At 36.8% G+C, this 20,873-nt stretch overlaps 3 protein-coding genes across 6 annotated transcripts in view; 2 read left to right on the top strand and 1 right to left on the bottom strand.

The window, feature by feature from the left end:
• RAD17 (RAD17 checkpoint clamp loader component) overlaps window positions 1–6,320 on the bottom strand; it is a 29,839-nt gene extending 23,519 nt beyond the window's left edge. The window contains exons 1-6 of one of the 3 annotated variants that reach the window (XM_059916527.1): window positions 5,991–6,296; window positions 5,633–5,675; window positions 4,659–4,762; window positions 2,502–2,759; window positions 1,880–1,963; window positions 252–408 (exon numbers count right to left, since the gene is read on the bottom strand). In XM_059916527.1, the coding sequence (XP_059772510.1) occupies window positions 252–408; window positions 1,880–1,963; window positions 2,502–2,759; window positions 4,659–4,700 (541 nt within the window). In that variant the 5' untranslated portion in view covers window positions 4,701–4,762; window positions 5,633–5,675; window positions 5,991–6,296. Of the gene's footprint in view, window positions 1–251; window positions 409–1,879; window positions 1,964–2,501; window positions 2,760–4,658; window positions 4,763–5,632; window positions 5,676–5,990 lie in introns of all 3 variants that reach the window. The other 2 variants (XM_059916529.1, XM_059916526.1) reach the window with 2 other exon arrangements.
• Window positions 6,191–20,391, top strand: AK6 (adenylate kinase 6). Of its 2 annotated transcripts, none has more exons than XM_059916532.1 (5): window positions 6,191–6,283; window positions 8,359–8,451; window positions 17,047–17,105; window positions 17,218–17,363; window positions 19,946–20,391. In XM_059916532.1, the coding sequence occupies exons 1-5, from the start codon at window positions 6,259–6,261 to the stop codon at window positions 20,136–20,138; spliced, it is 516 nt and encodes a 171-aa protein (XP_059772515.1). In that variant the 5' UTR covers window positions 6,191–6,258; the 3' UTR covers window positions 20,139–20,391. The 2 variants fall into 2 exon arrangements, with proteins under 2 accessions (XP_059772515.1, XP_059772514.1); XM_059916531.1 differs by lacking the exon at window positions 6,191–6,283 and adding an exon at window positions 6,372–6,479 and having other exon boundaries at window positions 19,946–20,380.
• Window positions 8,361–10,152, top strand: TAF9 (TATA-box binding protein associated factor 9). The gene is made up of 2 exons (XM_059916530.1): window positions 8,361–8,451; window positions 9,214–10,152. The coding sequence occupies exon 2, from the start codon at window positions 9,231–9,233 to the stop codon at window positions 10,026–10,028; it is 798 nt and encodes a 265-aa protein (XP_059772513.1). The 5' UTR covers window positions 8,361–8,451; window positions 9,214–9,230; the 3' UTR covers window positions 10,029–10,152.
• Window positions 20,392–20,873: the final 482 nt, after the last annotated feature.

Here is a 20,873-nt window from a genome sequence, read left to right as displayed (position 1 = left end):
TGAGAAGCCCGTGCACGGCAATGAAGAGTAGCCCCTGCTTGCTGCAACTAGAGAAAGCCCGCGCACAGCAACGAAGACCCAATGCAGCCAAAAATAAATAAATAAATTTTAAAAATAAACAAACAAACAAAAAAACCCATATACCCAGTAGGGTCTTAGAAATCTTAAAGATATAGATGGGGGGCTTGTTACAAACCTCCTGTAAACCAGACTTTCCCCACTATTTCCACTACCTTCAGAGCAAACCTTACCAGGATTAAATATCTCCTTGAAATCATCATTTTGGAATTGTGGTAAAACTGGATTAATCCACTCTTGTACTTGAATACCATGCTCCTTTGACAGTATTTTTATAGTTGTTGTTTTTCCACATCCAGGGGGTCCTGTTATTAATAAAATAGATCCACCCTAAAACCAAATATAAACATGAATAAAAAATCAAAATCATTGGAATGCTAGAATATTATGTTTGAATATTCTTTCTAAATATTAATTACCTCTACAGATATTTACTGAATGTCGGGTATAAGCAGACTAAATTTCACGATGCTAGCTGGAATAAACCAGCTTTAGATAAGAGAATCTTATTTCCTGAACTTCTAAGCATAGCTTCTGATAATTCCTCAATTCTTGCATTATGTTCCTCCCAAGGACTACTCAGTAGCCAAATTAAAACAACTTCAGCTAGATTAAAGAGGTAATGTCTGAAACAAGTATTTTCAGGGGTTACCTGAACTCATAAAATTCAACCTTAATACAGACCTCTCTTTGGATTATATACTTCAATATTATATAAGTATAATATTCTTATGGAAAAACCTCAGTTTAGATATCAGATTCTTTAAGAAATGTATATTAAGAAATATATTACCAGAGACAGGACTCTAAAGACAGACTAGAGGATGCAGCTACCAGTAACATTCCCTCATTCAGTAAATCTGATAAAAAAGTTAAAACTGAAAAATTATCAGGGGAAGATGTCCTACACATAATGGTGGGCTGTAATCCTTGCTCATTTGTTTACCTTTATTAACTACAGTAAATAAGGGCCTGTATACCTGGACCCAGAGAAGAGCCAGTTACACTTTAATTTTATTATTTATTTATTTATGTTTTGGTCATGCTGTGCGGCTTGTGGAAAGAGAAGGTGAAGGCAACTGTACTAGATTTTAAAAGCCCTAAGAGATAGAACAATCAAATGTAACGGGTGGTCCTTGATTAGATACTGGTTGTAACAAACCAGATATAAAAGACAACTGGAAAAATGTGAGTATGAACTGAGCATTAGATAACATTAGAGAATTAAATGCCAAACATTTATAATTTACGTTAAAATACTCATGGGAGAAAATGATGGGTATTTTTACAGGTACATGAATATTCACTTACTATTCTATTTTTACTATTCTATTTTTTCTTTATGTTTCAAGAATCTCAAAATTAAAAAAGTTTAAAAAGAGAGAGAGAGAATATTCTAGCTTGGGGGCCAAGGGTAATTATGGAATTAGGAAGTGAAAGAAAAAACATAAGCGTAAGATGAATGACTATTTTAGGCTATATTTAATACAGAAACTAATATGCAATTTGCCTACTTGCTTTAGTGTGAGATAATCTGATATGCTAAATATATTAGCACCCTAATGGTTTACTATGCTTTATATATAAGAGGGAAAAAGAGGTACAAGTCAAGGGGGAAACGCAAAGTCTCTTGAGTGTTTTAATGAGGAAGAAGTAGTAAGGTCAGACAGCTTTCTACTGCAGGTGATCTGGACTTATGAGAACAAAGTCAACATGAAAGTTTTTAACTTCTTATAACCAACTAGAAGCCAGAGAAACATCTGAGGCCAAATGTTTTTGAACAGATTTCTTATTTAGTTACCTGCTTTGGCTGCCTTTCTAAGACTTCAGCTTTTAACCAGGTTTCAACTTCTTCAATTTTCTTTTTATGCACAGCAAGTTCATGCTAAAATTTTCAAGTTTCAAATAAAACATTTTAACTCAAAAATTTTTGATACATCAGCACAGGTTAATCTACACATTTTTAATGAAAAAAACTAGAAACAAGTAACATGATATAGTAATAAAAAGGTCCTTTTGATTATACTTAATTCAATTCTTTATATTGATATGGAAAAATTCTATTCTTAAACTGACCCCAGTATATGAAAATTTGAGGCACATATGCAATTATAAAATATTTTAAACTCCTGTAATACATTTTGGGAAGAGGATTAATAGGGAGGGGTATTACATTTAGCAAAAAATTAAATGGATCAAGTCTATGTTGGGGGTTAAATTAAATCGAAGACAAATAACCAATGGTATACCTTCTGAATAACTGTTGGGAAATTTTGAGCCTTGGAATATAAAAAACCTAGAAATTATTATTCTTTTTCTAATTCATTTAGGCAGAAAGATTTTTATGAATAATATCTGAAAATGCACATCCCTCTCCTTCCTGAAACTAAATTACGTAGACTTGTTTGTATGCCATTTGTTACCTGCGTTTCTGGTTTGTATTTATCCACCCATGGTTCATTTTCTGACAGATATTCTTTTGAATTTTCTAGACCATAAATCTGCTTTGAGGAAGATAGGTTTCCTCTTTTTCTAGCTGGAAATTTGCTACTTTCTAGTGTGGAAGACACCTTTTTTCTTCTAAGACTTGAGTTATTCACACCTAATGATGTGGCAGTAATAGTAGAGATGCTTGTAGTCTCCGAAAAATCATCAAATGATGAGTCTACCCAGTTTGTTGTCTGAAAAAAAGAAACCACGTAAACACTATTACATTTTTTTTGCATCTATTCCCTATATAACTAAACTACTCTATTAAAAAAATTCTTATACTTGTAACATTTAAAATAAAAATCTCACAAATTAACTCTTTAAATAAAATTGACTCTGTATTAGTCATTTTTGTACTTTACAATAAGCATAAATGTATACTTATCTACTTGACCATGGTAATGATGGATGTCATATAAATGAATAGAGAATACAAACTTAATTCCTTTTATTAATTATAATCTTCCCAGAATAAAGATTAGACTGATACTTTAAAAACTCATTTGTAGCCCTGAAACACAAATATTAAAATTACCTACCAAAAAAGAAGTAAAACAGAATAAAGAAAAAAAGGCATTATTTTAACCATGTAGAGCAGTAAGAAAAGTAACACTTCTGCCTTGACCAGGTTAATACATTCACAAACTAAGAACCATTTTATACATTCAAATAATCCCTACTGGCTTTAAGAGATGTGAAGATAGGTCTAAGAATACTGAAGCTATGAATAGTTTGTAATTATGACTTGATTATATTTTTCTTCAGCTCATGAAGCAACTAATATGTTTATGAAAGGGAGGCAGGCTTTCCAGGGAGGGTGATTTGTCAGATTTGTTTAGGAAAAAGAGTACTGGTTTAAGAGAGCAGGAAAATCAGTGAGTTCTATTTCATGGTCTTCTGGTTTATAGAAACTATTAACCCCTCTACGTTGCCCTCTAACATTTCCTTTTCTTTAAAATCCTTTGTAAGAATACATAGAGAAAAATGCTAAGTTAAGCAATTTTAACCTAAAAATATTTAGGAGTATTAAAAAGCGTTCTTTTTTTAATAATTAGAATTTTAAAAGTGGACTTTTTCTTAACATGCCAACAGTATAAATCTAAAAAAATCTAGCTTAGTACCTGACTTTTGTAATTCCCTGCCTGACTAACAAGATTATATTTTCCTTAAAGAATACCCAACCATAGTTGTGAACGATTTATTTGACAGCGTTCCTTTCTGGAAGACAAACAAAACAAAAAACAGAGGTTGGAGCTGAAAGTAGGCTCGGGAGAAGCAATACTTACAAGTATTTTATGAATGTGAAATCAAACTTCATTCCTTTTATAAACAGAATCTAGGATTATGATCAGCAGTGGGTAAAGAAATGAAGACGTTTTGGAAAAAAAATTTTAGTCATAGCTACCCAATTCATTTCCTCCTCTTTAAAAAGACTATTACTAGTATTACAATTTTGGCCCCTTTCCTCTATTTTTAAGAGTACATAAAAATAGTAGTAGTAGTAAAACTCTTGATAGCAACTCTGATCTAGCGATTCCTATCTCCATGTTACTTATACATTTTACAGTTTTATTTCTTATGTAAATGTGGATTTCCATTTACTTTAAAAAAAAAAAGAGGAAGAGGAAGAGAAACAGCAAAGTTAAATAATTCACTTAGAGTAAAAGAAAAATCAGATCCACCACTAGGAAAACAGCTAACTTTCAGTATACTGTCTGATACCCATCCTACCCACCCGCTAGCCTTGTTGAGAACTGGCACACTGAACCACATAATTTCTAAGAAGCAGGGCTTGTTGTTAAGCTATAACACCAACTACAGCTCACGTATTTTTCTTCTATTGCTCTTTCATTCAAGAGTTTTCAGCCTTTTCTTTGTGACCAGGATTGTAAATAAACATTTTTTCAAAATTAAGGTTGTGTTTTCAGTGTACAGTTGTTTCACAATTTATTATTGAACTTTTTAGATCACTAATTACAACAAATACTGGGCACCATTACTCTCACGGCAGTAATAAGTCATTGGGAACACATATAAAAATTTATAACTCCTTTTGGCAGTTATCATATGGCCATTTTAGTGTATCATACCTTTGTGGAAGATACCTTTGGTCTAAGAAAAGTTTTTGACATTATAAACTTTAATAGTTCCCATCCGTAGCATACAACCTGTAGTACATTAAAGTATAATTCACCTAGGGGAAAAAAAGACAAAAAAAATTCTCAAATTAAGAAAAACTGTAAAACAGAAGTAATTAATATATATTGATAAAAATCAACGACATAATAAAAGTAAGGCTCAAGAACTAGTGAAAGAGAACACAGCAAACATACATGCAGCAAGAAATCAAAATGCTAAAATAAATTTTACTTTTAATGACTATAACTGTCAAACTATCTGTGGTGATGTAACGTTTTTCCTATGAACTCAATAATGTATTAGAGAAAACAGAAAAACTACACATTTGAGTACCTACCTTTTGTCATTAAGAAAAATTAAACAATTTTATTTGTGTAGTTTTCATACTGAAAATTAAAATTCCCCACATTTCAAATTATAAAATTTCAAAAAATTTTCCAAAATTTCAAAAATAATAACAAAAAAAAGCACCATACAATGAATTCAGACTTATCACTTACTTTGGACAAAGACTTTATATCTTACTGTAAACTTTTTCTATAACTGTTGTTATTTGAATACGTTATTACGAAATTTTTTGGCAACACTGTTTTCTGACTTTCATAGTTCTTCAACGTTTATACAAACTACTGAACTCACCAGTTTTAAGTTAGCCAGAAAGAAAGTTTTTTAAGGTCTACAAACCTGTAAACTGAGCTTTATAGTTTGGAGTCACACATAATTTATGTGTAAATACTTCCACACACTAGAAAACAAATCATACACACACATATAGAAATTGTTCACGACTAGAGAAGTTTTTGCTTTGCGGTTTCAAAGCGTTACATAGGTGGAAAACACAGAGTTGGCAGGTCGAAATAAAAGACGCAGACTGTTGTCATAGTCAGGATTCTAGTCGCTCTTTGAAAGCAAGACTGACAGTTACCTCCTTTAAAAAGCAGGCAACTGTCCTTGATGGTACCAGGTTTCTGAAATGAGACGTCAGAGATAGAAGAGAACCTGAAGAGTATTTCTAGCAAACCCACCACCATCCTACACACTGCACTGGGGATACTAAGCTCACACATTTGTCCAACGTTAATACTGCTAGTCAAGGGAAAGCCGAGATGAGCTCGCGTGCCCCGGCTCCAGGCCAGAGCTCTGCACCCCGACCCGTCTCATCCCCAGATGGGATGGGCAGGTCGGGAGGAGGAGCCATGAGAGTCTGGGAAGGCGTGAAGGCAGAGATGGACTCGCGTCTCTAGAACATATATACACCGCAGCCGCAGCCGCGGCAGCCTTACCTTCCGGTAGCTGCATCCCCTCGTGGGCCGAGAGGAGCGGTGGAGCCCAGGCTCAGCTCCAGGTGCAAGGGAAACCACCCAGCCCCACCCGGGCTCAGCGCGCAACCCTCTTGGAGGTCCCGCCTCCCGGGGACCTTCCAGGTCGGTGGGCGCTTCCGCGACACAGCCCGAAAGGCGGGGCCTCCTAAGGAGCTACTGTCTTAGGCATCCAGCGCATTGCCTGACCCGAAGTGCCGACCCGACCTGTGCTCGTACTTCGGACCCTGCGATGGAAGCGTGTCATAGAAAGCCAGGTAACCCAATGGTGGGTGACGAGGCGGCGGAGGTGGGTCGCGAGCGCCACTCCAGGCCTCGAGTACCCCGGCGCCACTGGCGCTTGCCGTTACCCTCCCCTTCCGGCCCCTCCCTGTCGCGTGTAGGGCGCCTGTGCTGAGGCGTCGGGAGCCAGCGCGGCGAAGACCATGTTGCTTCCGAACATCCTGCTCACCGGTCAGGGGGCGCGCTGCGGGTGGTGGTGGGCGGCGGGGCTGGCGCGGGGCGCGGAGTGCTCTGCGGCCTGGAAAGTCCGAAGTGGGGTCGCTTAGTGTTCTATTGCGAGGCTCGGTGAGGGTCGCGTGGCGTTGATAGTTGTCAGGGCCTGTACTCCCGGCCCTCGCGACGGTTTTGCAGGAGGCGGGGGGGGGAGGGGACGACGGACGTTAATTGTTTTGCTCAGAGGTTGGCTACTCGGTGAGGCGGAGAGAGGTAGATAATATCCAGCTCCCTTTTTTGGCAAGCTGCCTAATCTTTCGTAATCAGGTTTTTGTCTGTAAAATGGCTGTTGCTTCTTTACTTGGCAGAGCTGTCTTTGGGTTGTTAGCGAGATAAGGTAAGGCAGTATTTGGCCCTTAGTAGATCCGTTAATGGTGGATGTTTTAGTCCTTAGGCCTCTAGGGCCGTCTCTTATTTTCTCTTTGTATCTGAGAGTCAGGTTTCGATGAAGGGGTTCGGATGTTTGCCGTGTGGGGTGATGAATTTGCTGTATACGCTCGCGGAGTTAGCATCAGGGGCTTTTTCTTTGTGTTTTAAGAAGCAAAGGCATCTACCGAGTATCTCTGGTCGTTTCTCGTAGAGATGCTGTAAAATTTCCGGGCTGTTCGTGGGTTTTTTTCTGGGTCTTTGGATCCATACTCAGGGCGCTTGTTACATGTGAGGGGTAGTAAAATGCCGCATACCGACTTTAAAAAATATTATTTCTGGTCGTTTAACTCTGAAAATGTTTACTAAATTGTAGCATTTAATAGCATCATAGGGCATTCCTGGAAAAATCTAATGGGTGTAGATGCTGTTGCAGCACAATAAAATTTGAGGCGCTGTTTGTGGAACAAAGCCAAGTTTTATCCTTTAACAAAACGTAAGCATATTGGCAGCGCACAAGTCCTGTCTGTTTCTGAGAGCAGCAGATTAACCTCAACAGATTAATATTTAGCCTTTAAGCGTCCTTAAGGGGAAGATTTTACAACATCTGATTTGTTTGGGTCAGACACTGTCTTGGTTTTTTAATATTAAGCCATATCGTCAAAAGTCTAAATGTGAGCGTTTTATTGAGAACATGGTGAGTTGAGGATTCAGACTTGGTGTATTATAGTGGACTGGAGGTAAAAATGTTATTGCCCTTATAGGTAGAGTTGACTTATTCCTTTTATCTTTAATTATAATGATCAGGTTTTATAATTTCAGTGGCATTAGTTCAAGCTGAAAATTAAGTGATTATTTATCTTGAAACAATAAATATAAAAAAGGGAAGGTGAAGAACAATGTATAGTATGGCCATTTATGTAGAAGGAAATATATGGTGTGTATGTATGTATGCACGCAATGTGTGTATATGTACACGTATGTACTATGCTACCATATGTATGCATATATATGGATGTATACACAAACATATGTATATGACTTATTTGGAGAGATACGTAAGAAAGTGGTTTACACTGGTTGACTCTAGGGAAGAGTATAGTGGATATTCTTTCATACTGCTTAACTTTTTTCCATGAACAATTTAATTTTTTTAAATTAAAGCAAATAAATGATGGCAGTTTATTTGAGGTGGCTAGTTTTATTCTGGGAATTTCCATGGTGGTGGCAGACAGTCTGTAGTTGTCATCAGATTCTCCCAAGCACCACTCCTGGTAAAATCAGGTACACTGGGTGAAATTCTGATATTCAGCAGGCTTTGGGTAGTTTTGATTAGATTATGGTGTGTGTAATTTTATATAGGATTGCTAATTAGGAAACTTTTCAGTTGTTAAGAACCTTAAGGGCACATTGGTGGCTAAAGTCTAATTAGTATTTCATGAACAGTATTTTTCTGTGGCTTGTCTTGCAGGTACACCAGGGGTTGGAAAAACCACGCTAGGCAAAGAACTTGCATCAAGATCAGGACTGAAATACGTTAATGTGGGTGATTTAGCTCGAGAAGGTAAGGGGCACTTTGGTGTTAGATTTGTTTAAAAAAGTGAGAGAAATAATGGAGTATTAGTACTGTAATTGTGAGAAGGTACAAAAAGCAGAGAAAAATTGCCATGAAGGAATTTATGCTCTGTGGGGGACCCATAGAAATAGAACATATTGTCTCATGCTGTGTCCTAGTTATTTTGACCACTACATCCCCTCTGCAGTTGGCTAGCAGTTCTTGTGGACAGTAATAAGTGGGATAGCTTCCACGAAGATTGGACTTAGGACAGTTTGAATATGAGGAAGAGGGAGAGTATTTTGGGCGAACACGTAAAGGTCAGGGTGGTGCTAAGCATATATATCTATGGAGACAGTGAGTATATGAGCTCACTGGAAGGACATGATTTTGAACTCAGGCCGTAGGACATGGCTGTCCTGTGGTCTTTTCTTAGATTAGTTTATAGGTGCATGCCTGTAAGCAACTGCACATATTTTAAAGTGATGTATGTTTTTGGTTATTTTACCCGGTTTTTCCCCAATCTTTTATCACTCCCTTATTTGTGTCTTCATCTTTTTATATTCTCTAATGGGTAGAAACTCAATAAATTTAAGTGAAGGGAACTTTAAATGTGCCTCATTAAAATTAAAAAGATTTAACGTATTTTTTTAATTCAAATTTTAAAAAATTTAACATGTATTTAAAAATTTTAAAGTTCCTGACAGTTGCTACTAAAGTAACTATTTCAGGTTTGATCTAATGTACATATTTTTTTCAAATGATCTAAAGTCTGATCACCGGATATCATGGAGTCTGGCAAGATGGCTTCTCCCAAGAGCATGCCGAAAGATGCACAGATGATGGCACAAATCCTGAAGGATATGGGGATTACAGAATATGAACCAAGAGTTATAAATCAGATGTTGGAGTTTGCCTTCCGATATGTGACCACAATTCTAGATGATGCAAAAATTTATTCAAGTCATGCTAAGAAGGCTACTGTCGATGCAGATGATGTGCGATTGGCAATCCAGTGTCGTGCTGACCAGTCTTTTACCTCTCCTCCCCCAAGAGATTTTTTATTAGATATTGCAAGGCAAAGGAATCAAACCCCTTTGCCATTAATCAAGCCATATTCAGGTCCTAGATTGCCACCTGATAGATATTGCTTGACTGCTCCAAATTATAGACTTAAATCCTTACAAAAAAAGGCATCTACTTCTGCAGGAAGAATAACAGTTCCACGGTTAAGTGTTGGTTCAGTTACTAGCAGACCAAGTACTCCCACGCTTGGCACACCAACCCCACAAACCATGTCTGTTTCAACTAAAGTAGGGACTCCAGTGTCCCTCACAGGGCAAAGGTTCACAGTACAGATGCCCACTTCACAATCCCCAGCTGTAAAAGCATCAATTCCTGCAACATCAGCAGTTCAGAATGTTCTAATTAATCCATCACTAATTGGGTCCAAAAATATTCTTATTACCACTAACATGGTGTCATCACAGAATACTGCCAATGAAGCATCAAATGCATTGAAAAGAAAACGTGAAGATGATGATGATGATGATGACGATGATGATGATGACTATGATAATTTGTAATTTAGCCTTGATGCATGTAACCTGTATGCTTGGTTTTGAATCCATTGTACTGAGATTAAACATGCATGCTAGATGTTTCCATGTTGTGTTTTAGAGAAATAGTATTTAATGAGTAAATATGGTTACCGTACTTTTCAATTGAGATGTTGTGTTGGATTTTCTTTAATAGGATTAGTAATCGTTTTTCATCAGCCTTTAAGTGTAAAAAATAAAGTTGTAATTCATCCATTTGATTGTTGGTACTTTGGCGATAATGTTTTTACGTTTTTAGATGCAATTTTCTGCCTCATTATCACCAACAGAAATAACAGTTGCAAAAGCTTGAAGTTGTTGCAGTCTGTTCCTTACCAATAGAGTCACTTCTACTGTCTTCAGATATTTAGGTCATACTATGATCTCTGGTGTATAAGTCACTCTTACCAGCCATTCTTTCAGATTGCTGAAGTATACCATGTCTGTTTTTTAGAGACACCACTTGGTCAGGATTTTTATTTATAGCGAATCTTCAGCCAATTGCCAGACTTCTTCCTAGGTCCCATTTTTCTATCCCTTTGGATATATTTAAGGACCCTTGGTGTGGCTCCCAGTATCTTACCACTTAAAAATTTTTGAAGTTTTTTTCCCATTATCCCTTTTAGCAGATCACTTTTTGTGCATCTTTGCTTGTCATATTCTTGATACTATAAACTAGTATCATGCTTATATTTTTAATCCAGGTTTGGCATTCAAATTATAGTTAATAAAACTTAGGTCTTTATTTGCTACTGTGCATAGCTTGTCATTCTCCGTTTTATACCTATATGAAATCTGGTTTTGTTCCTTTGCCTGTTGAACTTTACTATTTTTGACAAGTGATTTCAGAGTCACATACATCAGTCAATTTCAGTCATGTCTTCCAGTTCTCATCTCACCCACTCAATATTTCTAAACTTAATGAAATTACTGTATAATCTGTCATGAATAGCACTGACAGCAACAGTAACACCAGACCAAGGATAATCCACGGTGAGACACTCCTCTTCCTCTTCACTGAGTCTCTACTTGTACTCAAACCATGTGTGTACACTTGATGGTGCATGGTCCTGACCATCCTCTTTGTATTTTATTGATGAGATTATTTCATGAGAATCTGCCTTAAAGGAAAAGTGGAGATTTTTTCCCTCCCATTATGCCAGATAAAGGATTTCTGATCTGATTTGACATGTGTTAGATGAGGTGCTTTATAGTGTTTTTCAAAATGTACCAGATTTTTTCCCCCAGATGCCATCTGAGTGTATCTGAAAATCTTACTAGGAAATAGTCTGAGACATTCAGCCTCCTCATTTTTTCCAAATGGTAATGTGTTTTAAGGGAAACCACGCAATCTTCTATAAAGCAGTGGTTCTCAACAGGGGGTGATTTTGCCCTCCAGGGGACATATGGCACCTTCTGAGATATTTTGGTAGTCATAACTGGGGTGAGGGGGTTGCTACTGACCTCTAATGGGTAGAGTCTAGGGATTCTGCTGAACATCCTACAACTCACAGGACAGCCCTCCACGCCCATAACAATTATCAAGCTCAAAAGTTGAGTAGTATTTCAGGTTTAGAAACCCTGCTATAAGTAATGAGACAAAAAACAAAACTGGTTTTAAACAACTGTGTCTCAGTGGAGTTTATTGCCATCCTAGTAGTCATGTTGAATGGCTGTATTTGTAAGAGACCTTCTTTATGACATTTAGAACTAAAGCAGGAAAAATTAGGTGGGGAATTAAGCTTAATAAAACTATGGAGAGTCCTGAATGTGGAGTGACTAAGAATGCTTTTCTTATCCCTGTTCTTCCAGTCTTGCATTCCTCACTTGATGTCCTTTCCCATATGCAATCATTTAATTAAACTTTTACCAGCATCCTTAATTTTCCTGCCACCAGTTTTATCAGTCTTCAGCCTCTGTGCCTAACCCCAGGATGCTCATACGTCTAGACATTGGATGCATTTCAAATGTCTGGCCCTCAACACTTAAAATCTTGATGTGTTTCTAATGCAGGGGTTGGCAAGCTGCAGCTGTTTTTGTAGGAGCCACTAGCTAAAGACTAGGCTGCAAATCCTGAAGTATTTATTGTCTGGCCCTTTACAGAAGTTTGCCATTCCCGCTCTAACCTATGTGTATCGCATTTTTTTCCCTCACCTGAATCAACTACCACTGGAAGGCTTTGAAACTAACTTCGCCGTTGTCCTCTCTCCAACACTGCTCTCCCAATCTTTTCATCTGATTCTCTCCTTCCCACCATATACCTCTTTCCCCTGTGAACTCATTGCAGCCATCTTGTAATCCTGCCCCTCCCTCTGGTAATTTCATTGACTCAGGACTAGTTAGTCCTTTTTGCTTATAACTCTTAAATTTATAATTAACACTTAGCCCAATATCTAGACATCTACTAGATCTAAGAATTTGGATAGTTCCCAGGTATTTCCAAATTAATGTTTAAAAAGCACATGTTCTGAAATCATCCCTGACTCTGCTTGCCCATTCCTGATTCCTGTCACCCACACATTACAAACCCATTTACACACTACACAGATGCACTTGTCTCCTAATCTTGATAGTTTAAAAAATCCCTTTGATACCCCTATCCCATTCCTGAGACCATTAACGCTGTGTCCCTTTGGTACCGCTATACCATTCTCAAGACCGTTCATGCTGAATCTCTTCTTCAGTATCTCTTCCCTCCCTCTTCTGTACACCATCATTATGTCCTTTAAAAAGGGGGCGGGCGGGGAGAGGGGATGAAATTACTTGAACTTTTTAATGATAGAGGCCATCCACCTTAATGAAGTAATGAACTGGCCACAGTTTACCTTCAGCCTTCCCTGCAGCCACTATGCCGTATGTCCCCTTAAGTCTACCCACAGTGCACTATTCTTCAAACGCATGGGGAGTCTTCCATCTCCATGTCCTTATACATGCTATTCCCTTTACCTGTACATGCCCTTCCTCATCTGTCTTATAAACAGTTCCTTCAAAGGCTCTACTCGAATGCCACATCTTTTGGTGCTAACTTCTCTTGGCAGAATTCATTGCTCTCTTCTCTGCATAAAAGGCCAGGTATCAAAGCTCCCAATCCTTCTAAACCAATTAACTTCTTATACTAATTGCATTACAGTTATAAGCTTCTTGTTGGATTGAGATAAATATGTTTCCAAAGGAGGAAATCTTGAAAATGTTTTTAAGTACTGGCAGCAGCATCAAAATAGATGACTAGCATCCCTATATCGTTAGCTTTAAAGAACGGCTTTCACGTAAGTGTATAAATGATAGGATGGCAGTTAAAGGAAAGGTCATGTTTTTATAGCTTGACTAACGACAGCTGGGAAGGTCTTTTTAAGGTAAGAAGGTCTTTTAAGCCTTTTAACCGGCTCCACAATCGATTTTTTTCTGCAAGTAATTTAAGTAAATCATAAAACTTTGTTTAGGAAACTGATTTAATTTTCTAAGTTTCGATAATTTGATGAAATCAAGCTTTGCCATATGAAGATCCACTGTATAGACAATTATAAATGTGACTACCAGTTGAAGTTTCTAAAGTAGCACAAATTTTTCCTCTTTTTGGAAATTTGAAACAAAGTTTAGAATTCATCTCTCTCCGTTCCCTGTAGTACAGGTTATAATTATCACTCACCTAAAATTCTGCAGTAGCTTTTATATGGTATCCATGCTTTTTCTGGACTTGCTTCCTTCCAACTCCACACACAAATCAAAATGATTTTTAAAAATTTGAAATTAATCATGTCATTTCATGCTTAAAATGCTTTAATGATTTTCGTTTGCTTTGGGATAAAGTCTAAACTCAGTGCAGCCTTCAAGGTCTTTTTTTTTTTTAATTTATTTTATTTTTTTTGGCTGTGTTGGGTCTTCGTTGCTGCGTGGGAGCGTTCTCTAGCAGCGGTGAGCGGGGGCTACTCTTCGTTGCGGTGCGCGGTCTCATTGCGGTGGCTTCTCTTTGTTGTGGAGCGCGGGCTGTAGGCGCGCGGGCTTCAGTAGTTGTGGCACTCAGGCTCAGTAATTGTGGCTCGCGGGCTCTAGAGCGCAGGCTCAGTAGTTGTGGCGCACGGGCTTAGTTGCTCCGCGGCATGTGGGATCTTCCCGGACCAGGGCTCAAACCCGTGTGCCCTGCTTTGGCGCCACCAGGGAAGTCCCTCAAGGTATTTTTTAATCTGGCCTTAATCCCCCTGAGCGCTTATCACTTATTTTCTAACTATTCTTAAAGACTTTTCCTCCCTTGAAAGGCTTGCCCTCCTTAGTCTCTCTGCCTTTGAATATCTTGTTTTCTCTGTTAAGAATCGTCTTACCGGGCTTCCCTGGTGGCGCAGTGGTTGAGGGTCTGTCTACCAATGCTAGGGGACACGGGTTCGAGGCCTGGTCTGGGAAGATCCCACATGCCGCGGAGCAACTAGGCCCGTGAGCCACAACTACTGAGCCTGCGCGTCTGGAGCCTGTGCTCCGCAACGGGAGAGGCCGCGATAATGAGAGGCCCGCGCACCGCGATGAGGGGTGGCCCCCGCTTGCTGCAACTAGAGAAGGCCCTCACGCAGAAATAAGGACCCAACACAGCCATAAATAATAAATAAATAAATAAATAAATAAATAAATAAATAAATAAATAAATAATTTAAAAAAAGAGAAAAGAATAAAGATGTAAATCTGAGATCACAAAACGATCTTTAAAAAAAAAAAAAAAAAAAAAGAATCGTCTTACCTACCTTTGTTTCCTGAACTAACTGCTTCAAGTTTCCACTTAGAAGTTACCTGCTTCAGGAAGCCTCCCCTAATATTCCAAGTTTATGTTCCTAACCTAAAAGGTCCCCATGTTATTGCTCCCAGAGCACCATGATCCACAGCATTAAATATTACAATTTCCAGGTTACTTGTCTGTCATCTCCCATTTTATTGTGAACTCTTCGAGGGAAGGACTGAGTCCGTCTTCTTGTTCAATTGTTCACTATTATATATTCCTTACCTCTGTAATTACTGGTACATGGTGTTTGATAAATGTTTTTTGAAATGAATGTTGGAAAGCTTGGATTACACTATTTTATTAATATGTATTAACATGACTTAAGAAATCCTGCATTTCAGCATTGCAGTATATAAAGACTTTAATTCTAAAAGTTAATACTGCTATAGTTGTCTGTGTTTTAGACAGCATATATTTTTAAAGATTTAACTAGTCTGGATTTAAAATATGAAGGAACATTTATCTACTCCAGATTCCCACATAGTACAAAATCAGCTGTAGGTATTCTTAGATTTTGTGTCATTGTAAAAAAAAAAAAATATATATATATATATATATATATATATATAGTATTGTAAAAATAATAGAAATTTAACAACCTAATATTTTACTTAAGTTTAATTACATAATATTTTAGCAAGTTAGTAAACAAGATTTAACTAATTTGCTATTGTTGAACATTTTAAAGCATCTTTTTAAATTTTTTTCTGGTTAGAAATTCAATGGTCAAAAGAAATCTCTGAACGGGTATGACGTTTTTCTTTTAAAAATTATACGTTTCCAGAGTCAGTTTACTAAATGCATGTATAACTAATATAACAGGTATCAAAAGCCTCATTTAAATGTTCATCTCTTTAGTAGCTGGGAAAGTACAGTATTTTTTCATGTATTGTTTACTAATTATCTTTTCCATCCTGTGTGAATGTTTTTCTTATTCTTTGTTAAGCTACTTACTGTTATTTTGAATTTCAGGTATTTATATAATCTACATTTCAGTCCTTTGTCCTAGTATTTCTCCCTGCCATTTTTCATTTTTTAAAAATTATATTATTTTTCATCGAACAGAGATATAACATTTTATATGTTTCAATCAATTATTTTATTTTTTTCACAAACTCAAATGTATCATACCTTTGTAGGTTTAATTTTCCATTAGTTATCTTTGGAATTAAGAAATTAGCTCTTTAATTCACCTAGGGTTTGTGGTGTAAAGTAAGGGTTTAGATTATTTTCTGTATTGTTAACCAATTTTCCCCATACCAAGACAGTTTAACTTTTTAGCTGGTAAGAGTTTCTGGTAACTGAACTGTAACCCAAGAAGTCAGAGGCCACACTGGGGTGCTAGAGAAGTGGTTCACGTGCCCAGAATCAGCCCACAGACCCTCCAGGAAGACAGTTAAAACTGCCTCTGTGCCTTCCACTAACCCTCAGGACCACCGCTTCGTCACTTCAGAACTCATGCTCCTTTGAAGCTCATTTCAACCTGTGCCAAAATATTAAGGGGAAAGAGGCGGGAAGACTATAGCATGCTCTTCGAGATGGCTGAAAGAATGATCTAAGCCTGCCTTAGAGTATCTACCTCCTAGGGATTCAGGGTGAGGGTGGGATTGGTACGGCTCACCTCCTTAAGGCACACTTCCTTTGAAAGGAAGCTTTAATTTGTTGAAAAGTTCTTATGTTAGATTTAAATCTGCCTTCTTTATGCCTGCCCCCATCATTCTTGTTTTACCTTCTGAAATAAGATATTCAACCCTTGGCTTTTGGGGATGCTGGAATTCTAGAAGTAAAGGAGCATCTGGGTACTGACTCTTCTTCCCCAAACCCCATGAAGATGTGACCTCAGTGACAAAGGGGTCATTTCTGGAATCGAGAACCTGCTGTTCCTTTTAATAAGTTTCATATCCTTGGCCTAATAAATTTGGAACTTAATCTGTTAGTGTGTGTATGAGTGTTTGTATCCATGTGTCTCCTCTTCGCACCAATCTGTAGCTCAATGAAACTAGTTCTCTTCTACTAATAGCCCCACAAATTCTGAAGTTGGCTATTATTCATTCTTTTTCAGGTATTTTGTTATCCAAGTTTCCTTCTAGACAAAATTCTAATTTATCAATACTGCTCTTTATATTTGCTATTCGTGTGACATCTGTTGTATTAGTGCCCTCCCTTGTCTCTAAGAGTAATTGAAAATTACTGAAAGTTACTTAGAAAATACTACTTTAATATGCCAATGTAAATCTCTTTTAGGGCAGTTATATGATGGCTATGATGAAGAGTATGATTGTCCCATTTTAGATGAAGACAGAGTAAGTACAATCTTTTTTATACAGTATACATTTAAAAAAATTTTATAGGAAAGTTGACCTCAGTTTTTTTAAAGAGTATTCATCTTTTTTTTTTTCCTCCCCTTTCTTACAGGTAGTTGATGAGTTAGAAAACCAAATGAGTGAAGGTGGAGTTATTGTTGATTACCATGGTTGTGATTTCTTCCCTGAACGCTGGTTTCATATAGTATTTGTGCTGAAAACAGATAACAGTGTTTTGTACAAAAGACTTGAAACTAGGTAAGGAAGGAAGAACACTGAATCCTTAAAGTATTATATAAACTTTTACTCAGATTCCTGAAGTTGGCCAACATGAACATCATAAAAGGTTCTATTTGAAAACGTGACTACTTTATTTTGGTCTTATTATAAACCAAGTCTGTACGGTACCAACATTCTGAACCTAACGGAAAAAGGTGCATTCGTAAAACATAAGCAGTAGTTTCTGAGTAAATGAATACCTCAACTGACAGTCTGATTCAGTAAAATGTACTATATATCAACCCTACATAGTCATGCTTTTTCCTTAATGTAAAACTTTTATAGGAAAACAGCCAAGCCAATAACATACTCTTTGCTATGGAATGAACATTACCCACTCAAATCATCCTCACAACAGAAATGGGAAAGCTTATGAAAAACTAAAGATAAATGAATATTTTACAACCTTTAACAAGATAAATTAACATTTCACAATATATTTGAGTTCATCCCTTCAAGAGAGCATCAGACTTAATCCAGAATAACCAGAAAAGCAAAATTTTATGGAAGACATTTTCCCACTGTCTTTTGACTCAAGCTGTGGAAAAAGGGGGATTTTACAGGAATTTAGAAAGCAGTCTCCAGAAGGAAAACTCCAGAAGTTTGCCTAACTTCAGGTTCAGAATTTGTGGTTCTCACTGACTATAGTCAGCTCTAAGCACCATTGGATGGGATACTCGCAAATTCTTGCACAAAAAAGTATAGTGGCAAATATATAGGGAAAGTTAGGTTGGAGCTATACCTAAAACTTTCATCATCTTTCTTTAGTCAGGGAAAAGCCATTAAAAATATTTGAACAGAGCAGTAATAGAGACAATACAGTACATATGTGTTTTCTCAAAGACCATTTAACATTTTTATTAAAAATTACTATTTTATGTAAATAACTAAAGACTAAAGTATGAAAAAACTATGAGAAAGTAGTCTTGTTTTAACCGTTGAAAAAACTTACAAAGTTAATCACCTTCTTAAAAAAAGCTTTATTGAGATAAATTCACATACCATGTGAATTGTACACCCATTTGAAGTGTACAATTAAGTGGTTTTGAGTATATTCACAGAGTTATATATCCATTACTATAACCAATTTTTAAAAATGTTCATCAACCCTCCCCCACCAAAAAACCCATACCCATTGGCAGTCACTCCCCATTTCCCCTCAGTCCCCAGTCCTAAGCAACCAGTAATTTACCTTCTATCTCTGTGGATTTGCCTGTTCTGGACTTTTTATATAAATGAAATCATACAAAATGTGATCTTTTGTGTCTGGCTGCTTTTACTTAGTATAACGTTTTCAAGGTTCATCTGTGTTATGGCATGTATCAGTACTTCATTTCTCTTTAATGCCAAATAATATTCCATTATATGGATATACCATATTTTATTTATCCATTTATCAGATTATAGACATTTGGATTGTTTGCAATTTTTGGCAATTACGAATAATGCTGCCATGAACATTCATACATGTGTTTTTGTGTGAACATTACATGTTCATTCATTTATCTTGGGTATTGAATTTCTTTAGGAATAGGATTGCTAGGTCATACATTAACTACGTAACCTTTTGGGGAACTGTCAGACCATTTTCCAGAGTGGCTGCACCACTTCACATTGCCAAGAGTAGTGTATGAAGCCGCCAGTATTTTACATCCTTGTTATCTTTTTGATTGTAGCCATCCTACTGGATGTGAAGTAGTATCGCATTGTGGTTTTCATTTGCATTTCCTTGGTGGCTAATGATGTTGAGCATCTTTTCATGTGCTTATTGGCCATTTGTATATCTTTTTGGGAGAAATATCTATTCAGATCTTTTGCCCAATTTTTAATTTGGTTATTTGTCCTTTTTTTATTAAGTTACAAGAGTTCTTTATGTATTTTAGATGTAAGTCCCTTATCAGATATAAGATTTGCAGAAATTTTCTCCCATTCTGTGGGTTTTTTCATAAAGTTAATCCTCTTTTAAGTACTTCAATTTAATTTTGATTGTTACAAAGTTTAACTAATTTGAGTTTGAATTTTCCTTATCTTTTTTCACTAGCTAATTAGTTGGCTAATTTACATCCACATAAAGATTATATAATTTTTTCAATGTCTTTGGAATTGGTAAAGTACAGATACATCCGTGTGATCAAGTACCCAATCAGTATATGCTATTCCTTATCATATGCATTTTATTTTATTATATGCCATCTATTTGTTTTATGTGTCTATACCTTAACTCCTTAACTCTTTTGAAATTTAGGAACGTAGCTATAGACTATTTATCTCATAGCTTGGCATCTGGCTTGAGGTAGGTAGATGTTTGCTAATTGAGTGGCTGACAGATTGTAGGGAAAAAAGTCTCAGACAAAGCTAAACTTTGGTCCTTAGTTTAACCCTCTCTCTTGTCCAAGAAGTCTCTCATATTCACAGATGCCAATCTGTTTTCTCTAGGTAAAGAGCCTACAAGAAGTATTTTTGCGTGATTTTTCATGTGTTCAAAAGTGTCCAGTTTCTAGTTTGTTCCTAAAACTCCAGTTAATGCCATTCAGTTTGTTTATCTTCTCTTTACCTTCTAGGGGTTATAATCAGAAGAAACTAAAAGACAATATTCAGTGTGAAATTTTTCAAGTTCTTTATGAAGAAGCCTTGGGATCCTACAAGGAAGAAATAGTGCATCCGCTGCCGAGCAATAAACCAGAAGATCTAGAGGATAATATCAATCAGATATTGAAATGGATAGAGCAGTGGGTCAAAGATCATAGCTCTTGACTTAACAAGAATGCCACTTTACAATCACTCTTGATACCTCTCTGCTGACATCATATAAATTGTTCAATTATCAGTATCAGTACAACTTCCTTATTGAAATTGTGCTGTTGGACTCATAGGTGGATAGTATAAAGGTTTATGTTTAGTTTTTTTCTCCATGAGAAAGCTAAACAATCTCAAATATAATGAATAGTATTATTAAGGATTGAGAGTTAAAACTGTAATTGTTTAATGCTTCAGTTACTAAAGAATAAATCTGATCAAATGGTTGGATATCTTTTATTACAGAAGAAATTGAAGATGATCTCTTAAAATAAAACTTAGACTAAAGATAAAGCATCAGTCTTCCATTTTTATTTCTTTCTTTAAATAAAAAAAAATGAAGTGGTAATACGTGCACTCTGTATAAAATTCAAAAGGTACAAAAGCGTATACAGATGGTGCCCGACTTACAATGGTTCAACTTAGGATTTTTCGACTTTACTATGGTGCAAAAGCGATACGTGTTCACTAGAAACCACACTTTGAATTTTGATTTTTCCTGGGCTAGCAACACGCAGCACAGTACCCGTGACGCTGCGCAGCAGCAGGGAGCCACGGCTCCCAGCCAGCCAGGTGATGGTGAGAGCAAACAGCTGATAAACACAACCATTCTGTACCCATGCAACCATTCTATGTTTCACTTTCACTACAGTAGTCAATAAATTACAAGAGATAGTTAATACTTTATTCTAA

Source organism: Balaenoptera ricei, chromosome 3 (genome assembly GCF_028023285.1).
Source record: "Balaenoptera ricei isolate mBalRic1 chromosome 3, mBalRic1.hap2, whole genome shotgun sequence".
NCBI classification, from domain to species: domain Eukaryota; kingdom Metazoa; phylum Chordata; class Mammalia; order Artiodactyla; family Balaenopteridae; genus Balaenoptera; species Balaenoptera ricei.
Note: the sequence above shows the minus strand (reverse complement) of the source record. Positions and strands in the feature narration are given on the sequence as shown.

What these genes read in the sequence shown, in the direction of transcription:
- TAF9 (XM_059916530.1), top strand. Translation starts at nt 9,231, where the DNA reads ATGGAGTCTGGCAAGATGGCTTCTCCCAAGAGCATGCCGAAAGATGCA.
- AK6 (XM_059916531.1), top strand. Translation starts at nt 6,452, where the DNA reads ATGTTGCTTCCGAACATCCTGCTCACCG. An exon ending in TCCGAACATCCTGCTCACCG is followed by an intron (nt 6,480 to 8,358) that starts GTCAGGGGGCGC and finishes CTTGTCTTGCAG; the next exon opens with GTACACCAGGGGTTGGAAAA. An exon ending in TACAAAAGACTTGAAACTAG is followed by an intron (nt 17,364 to 19,945) that starts GTAAGGAAGGAA and finishes TTTACCTTCTAG; the next exon opens with GGGTTATAATCAGAAGAAAC.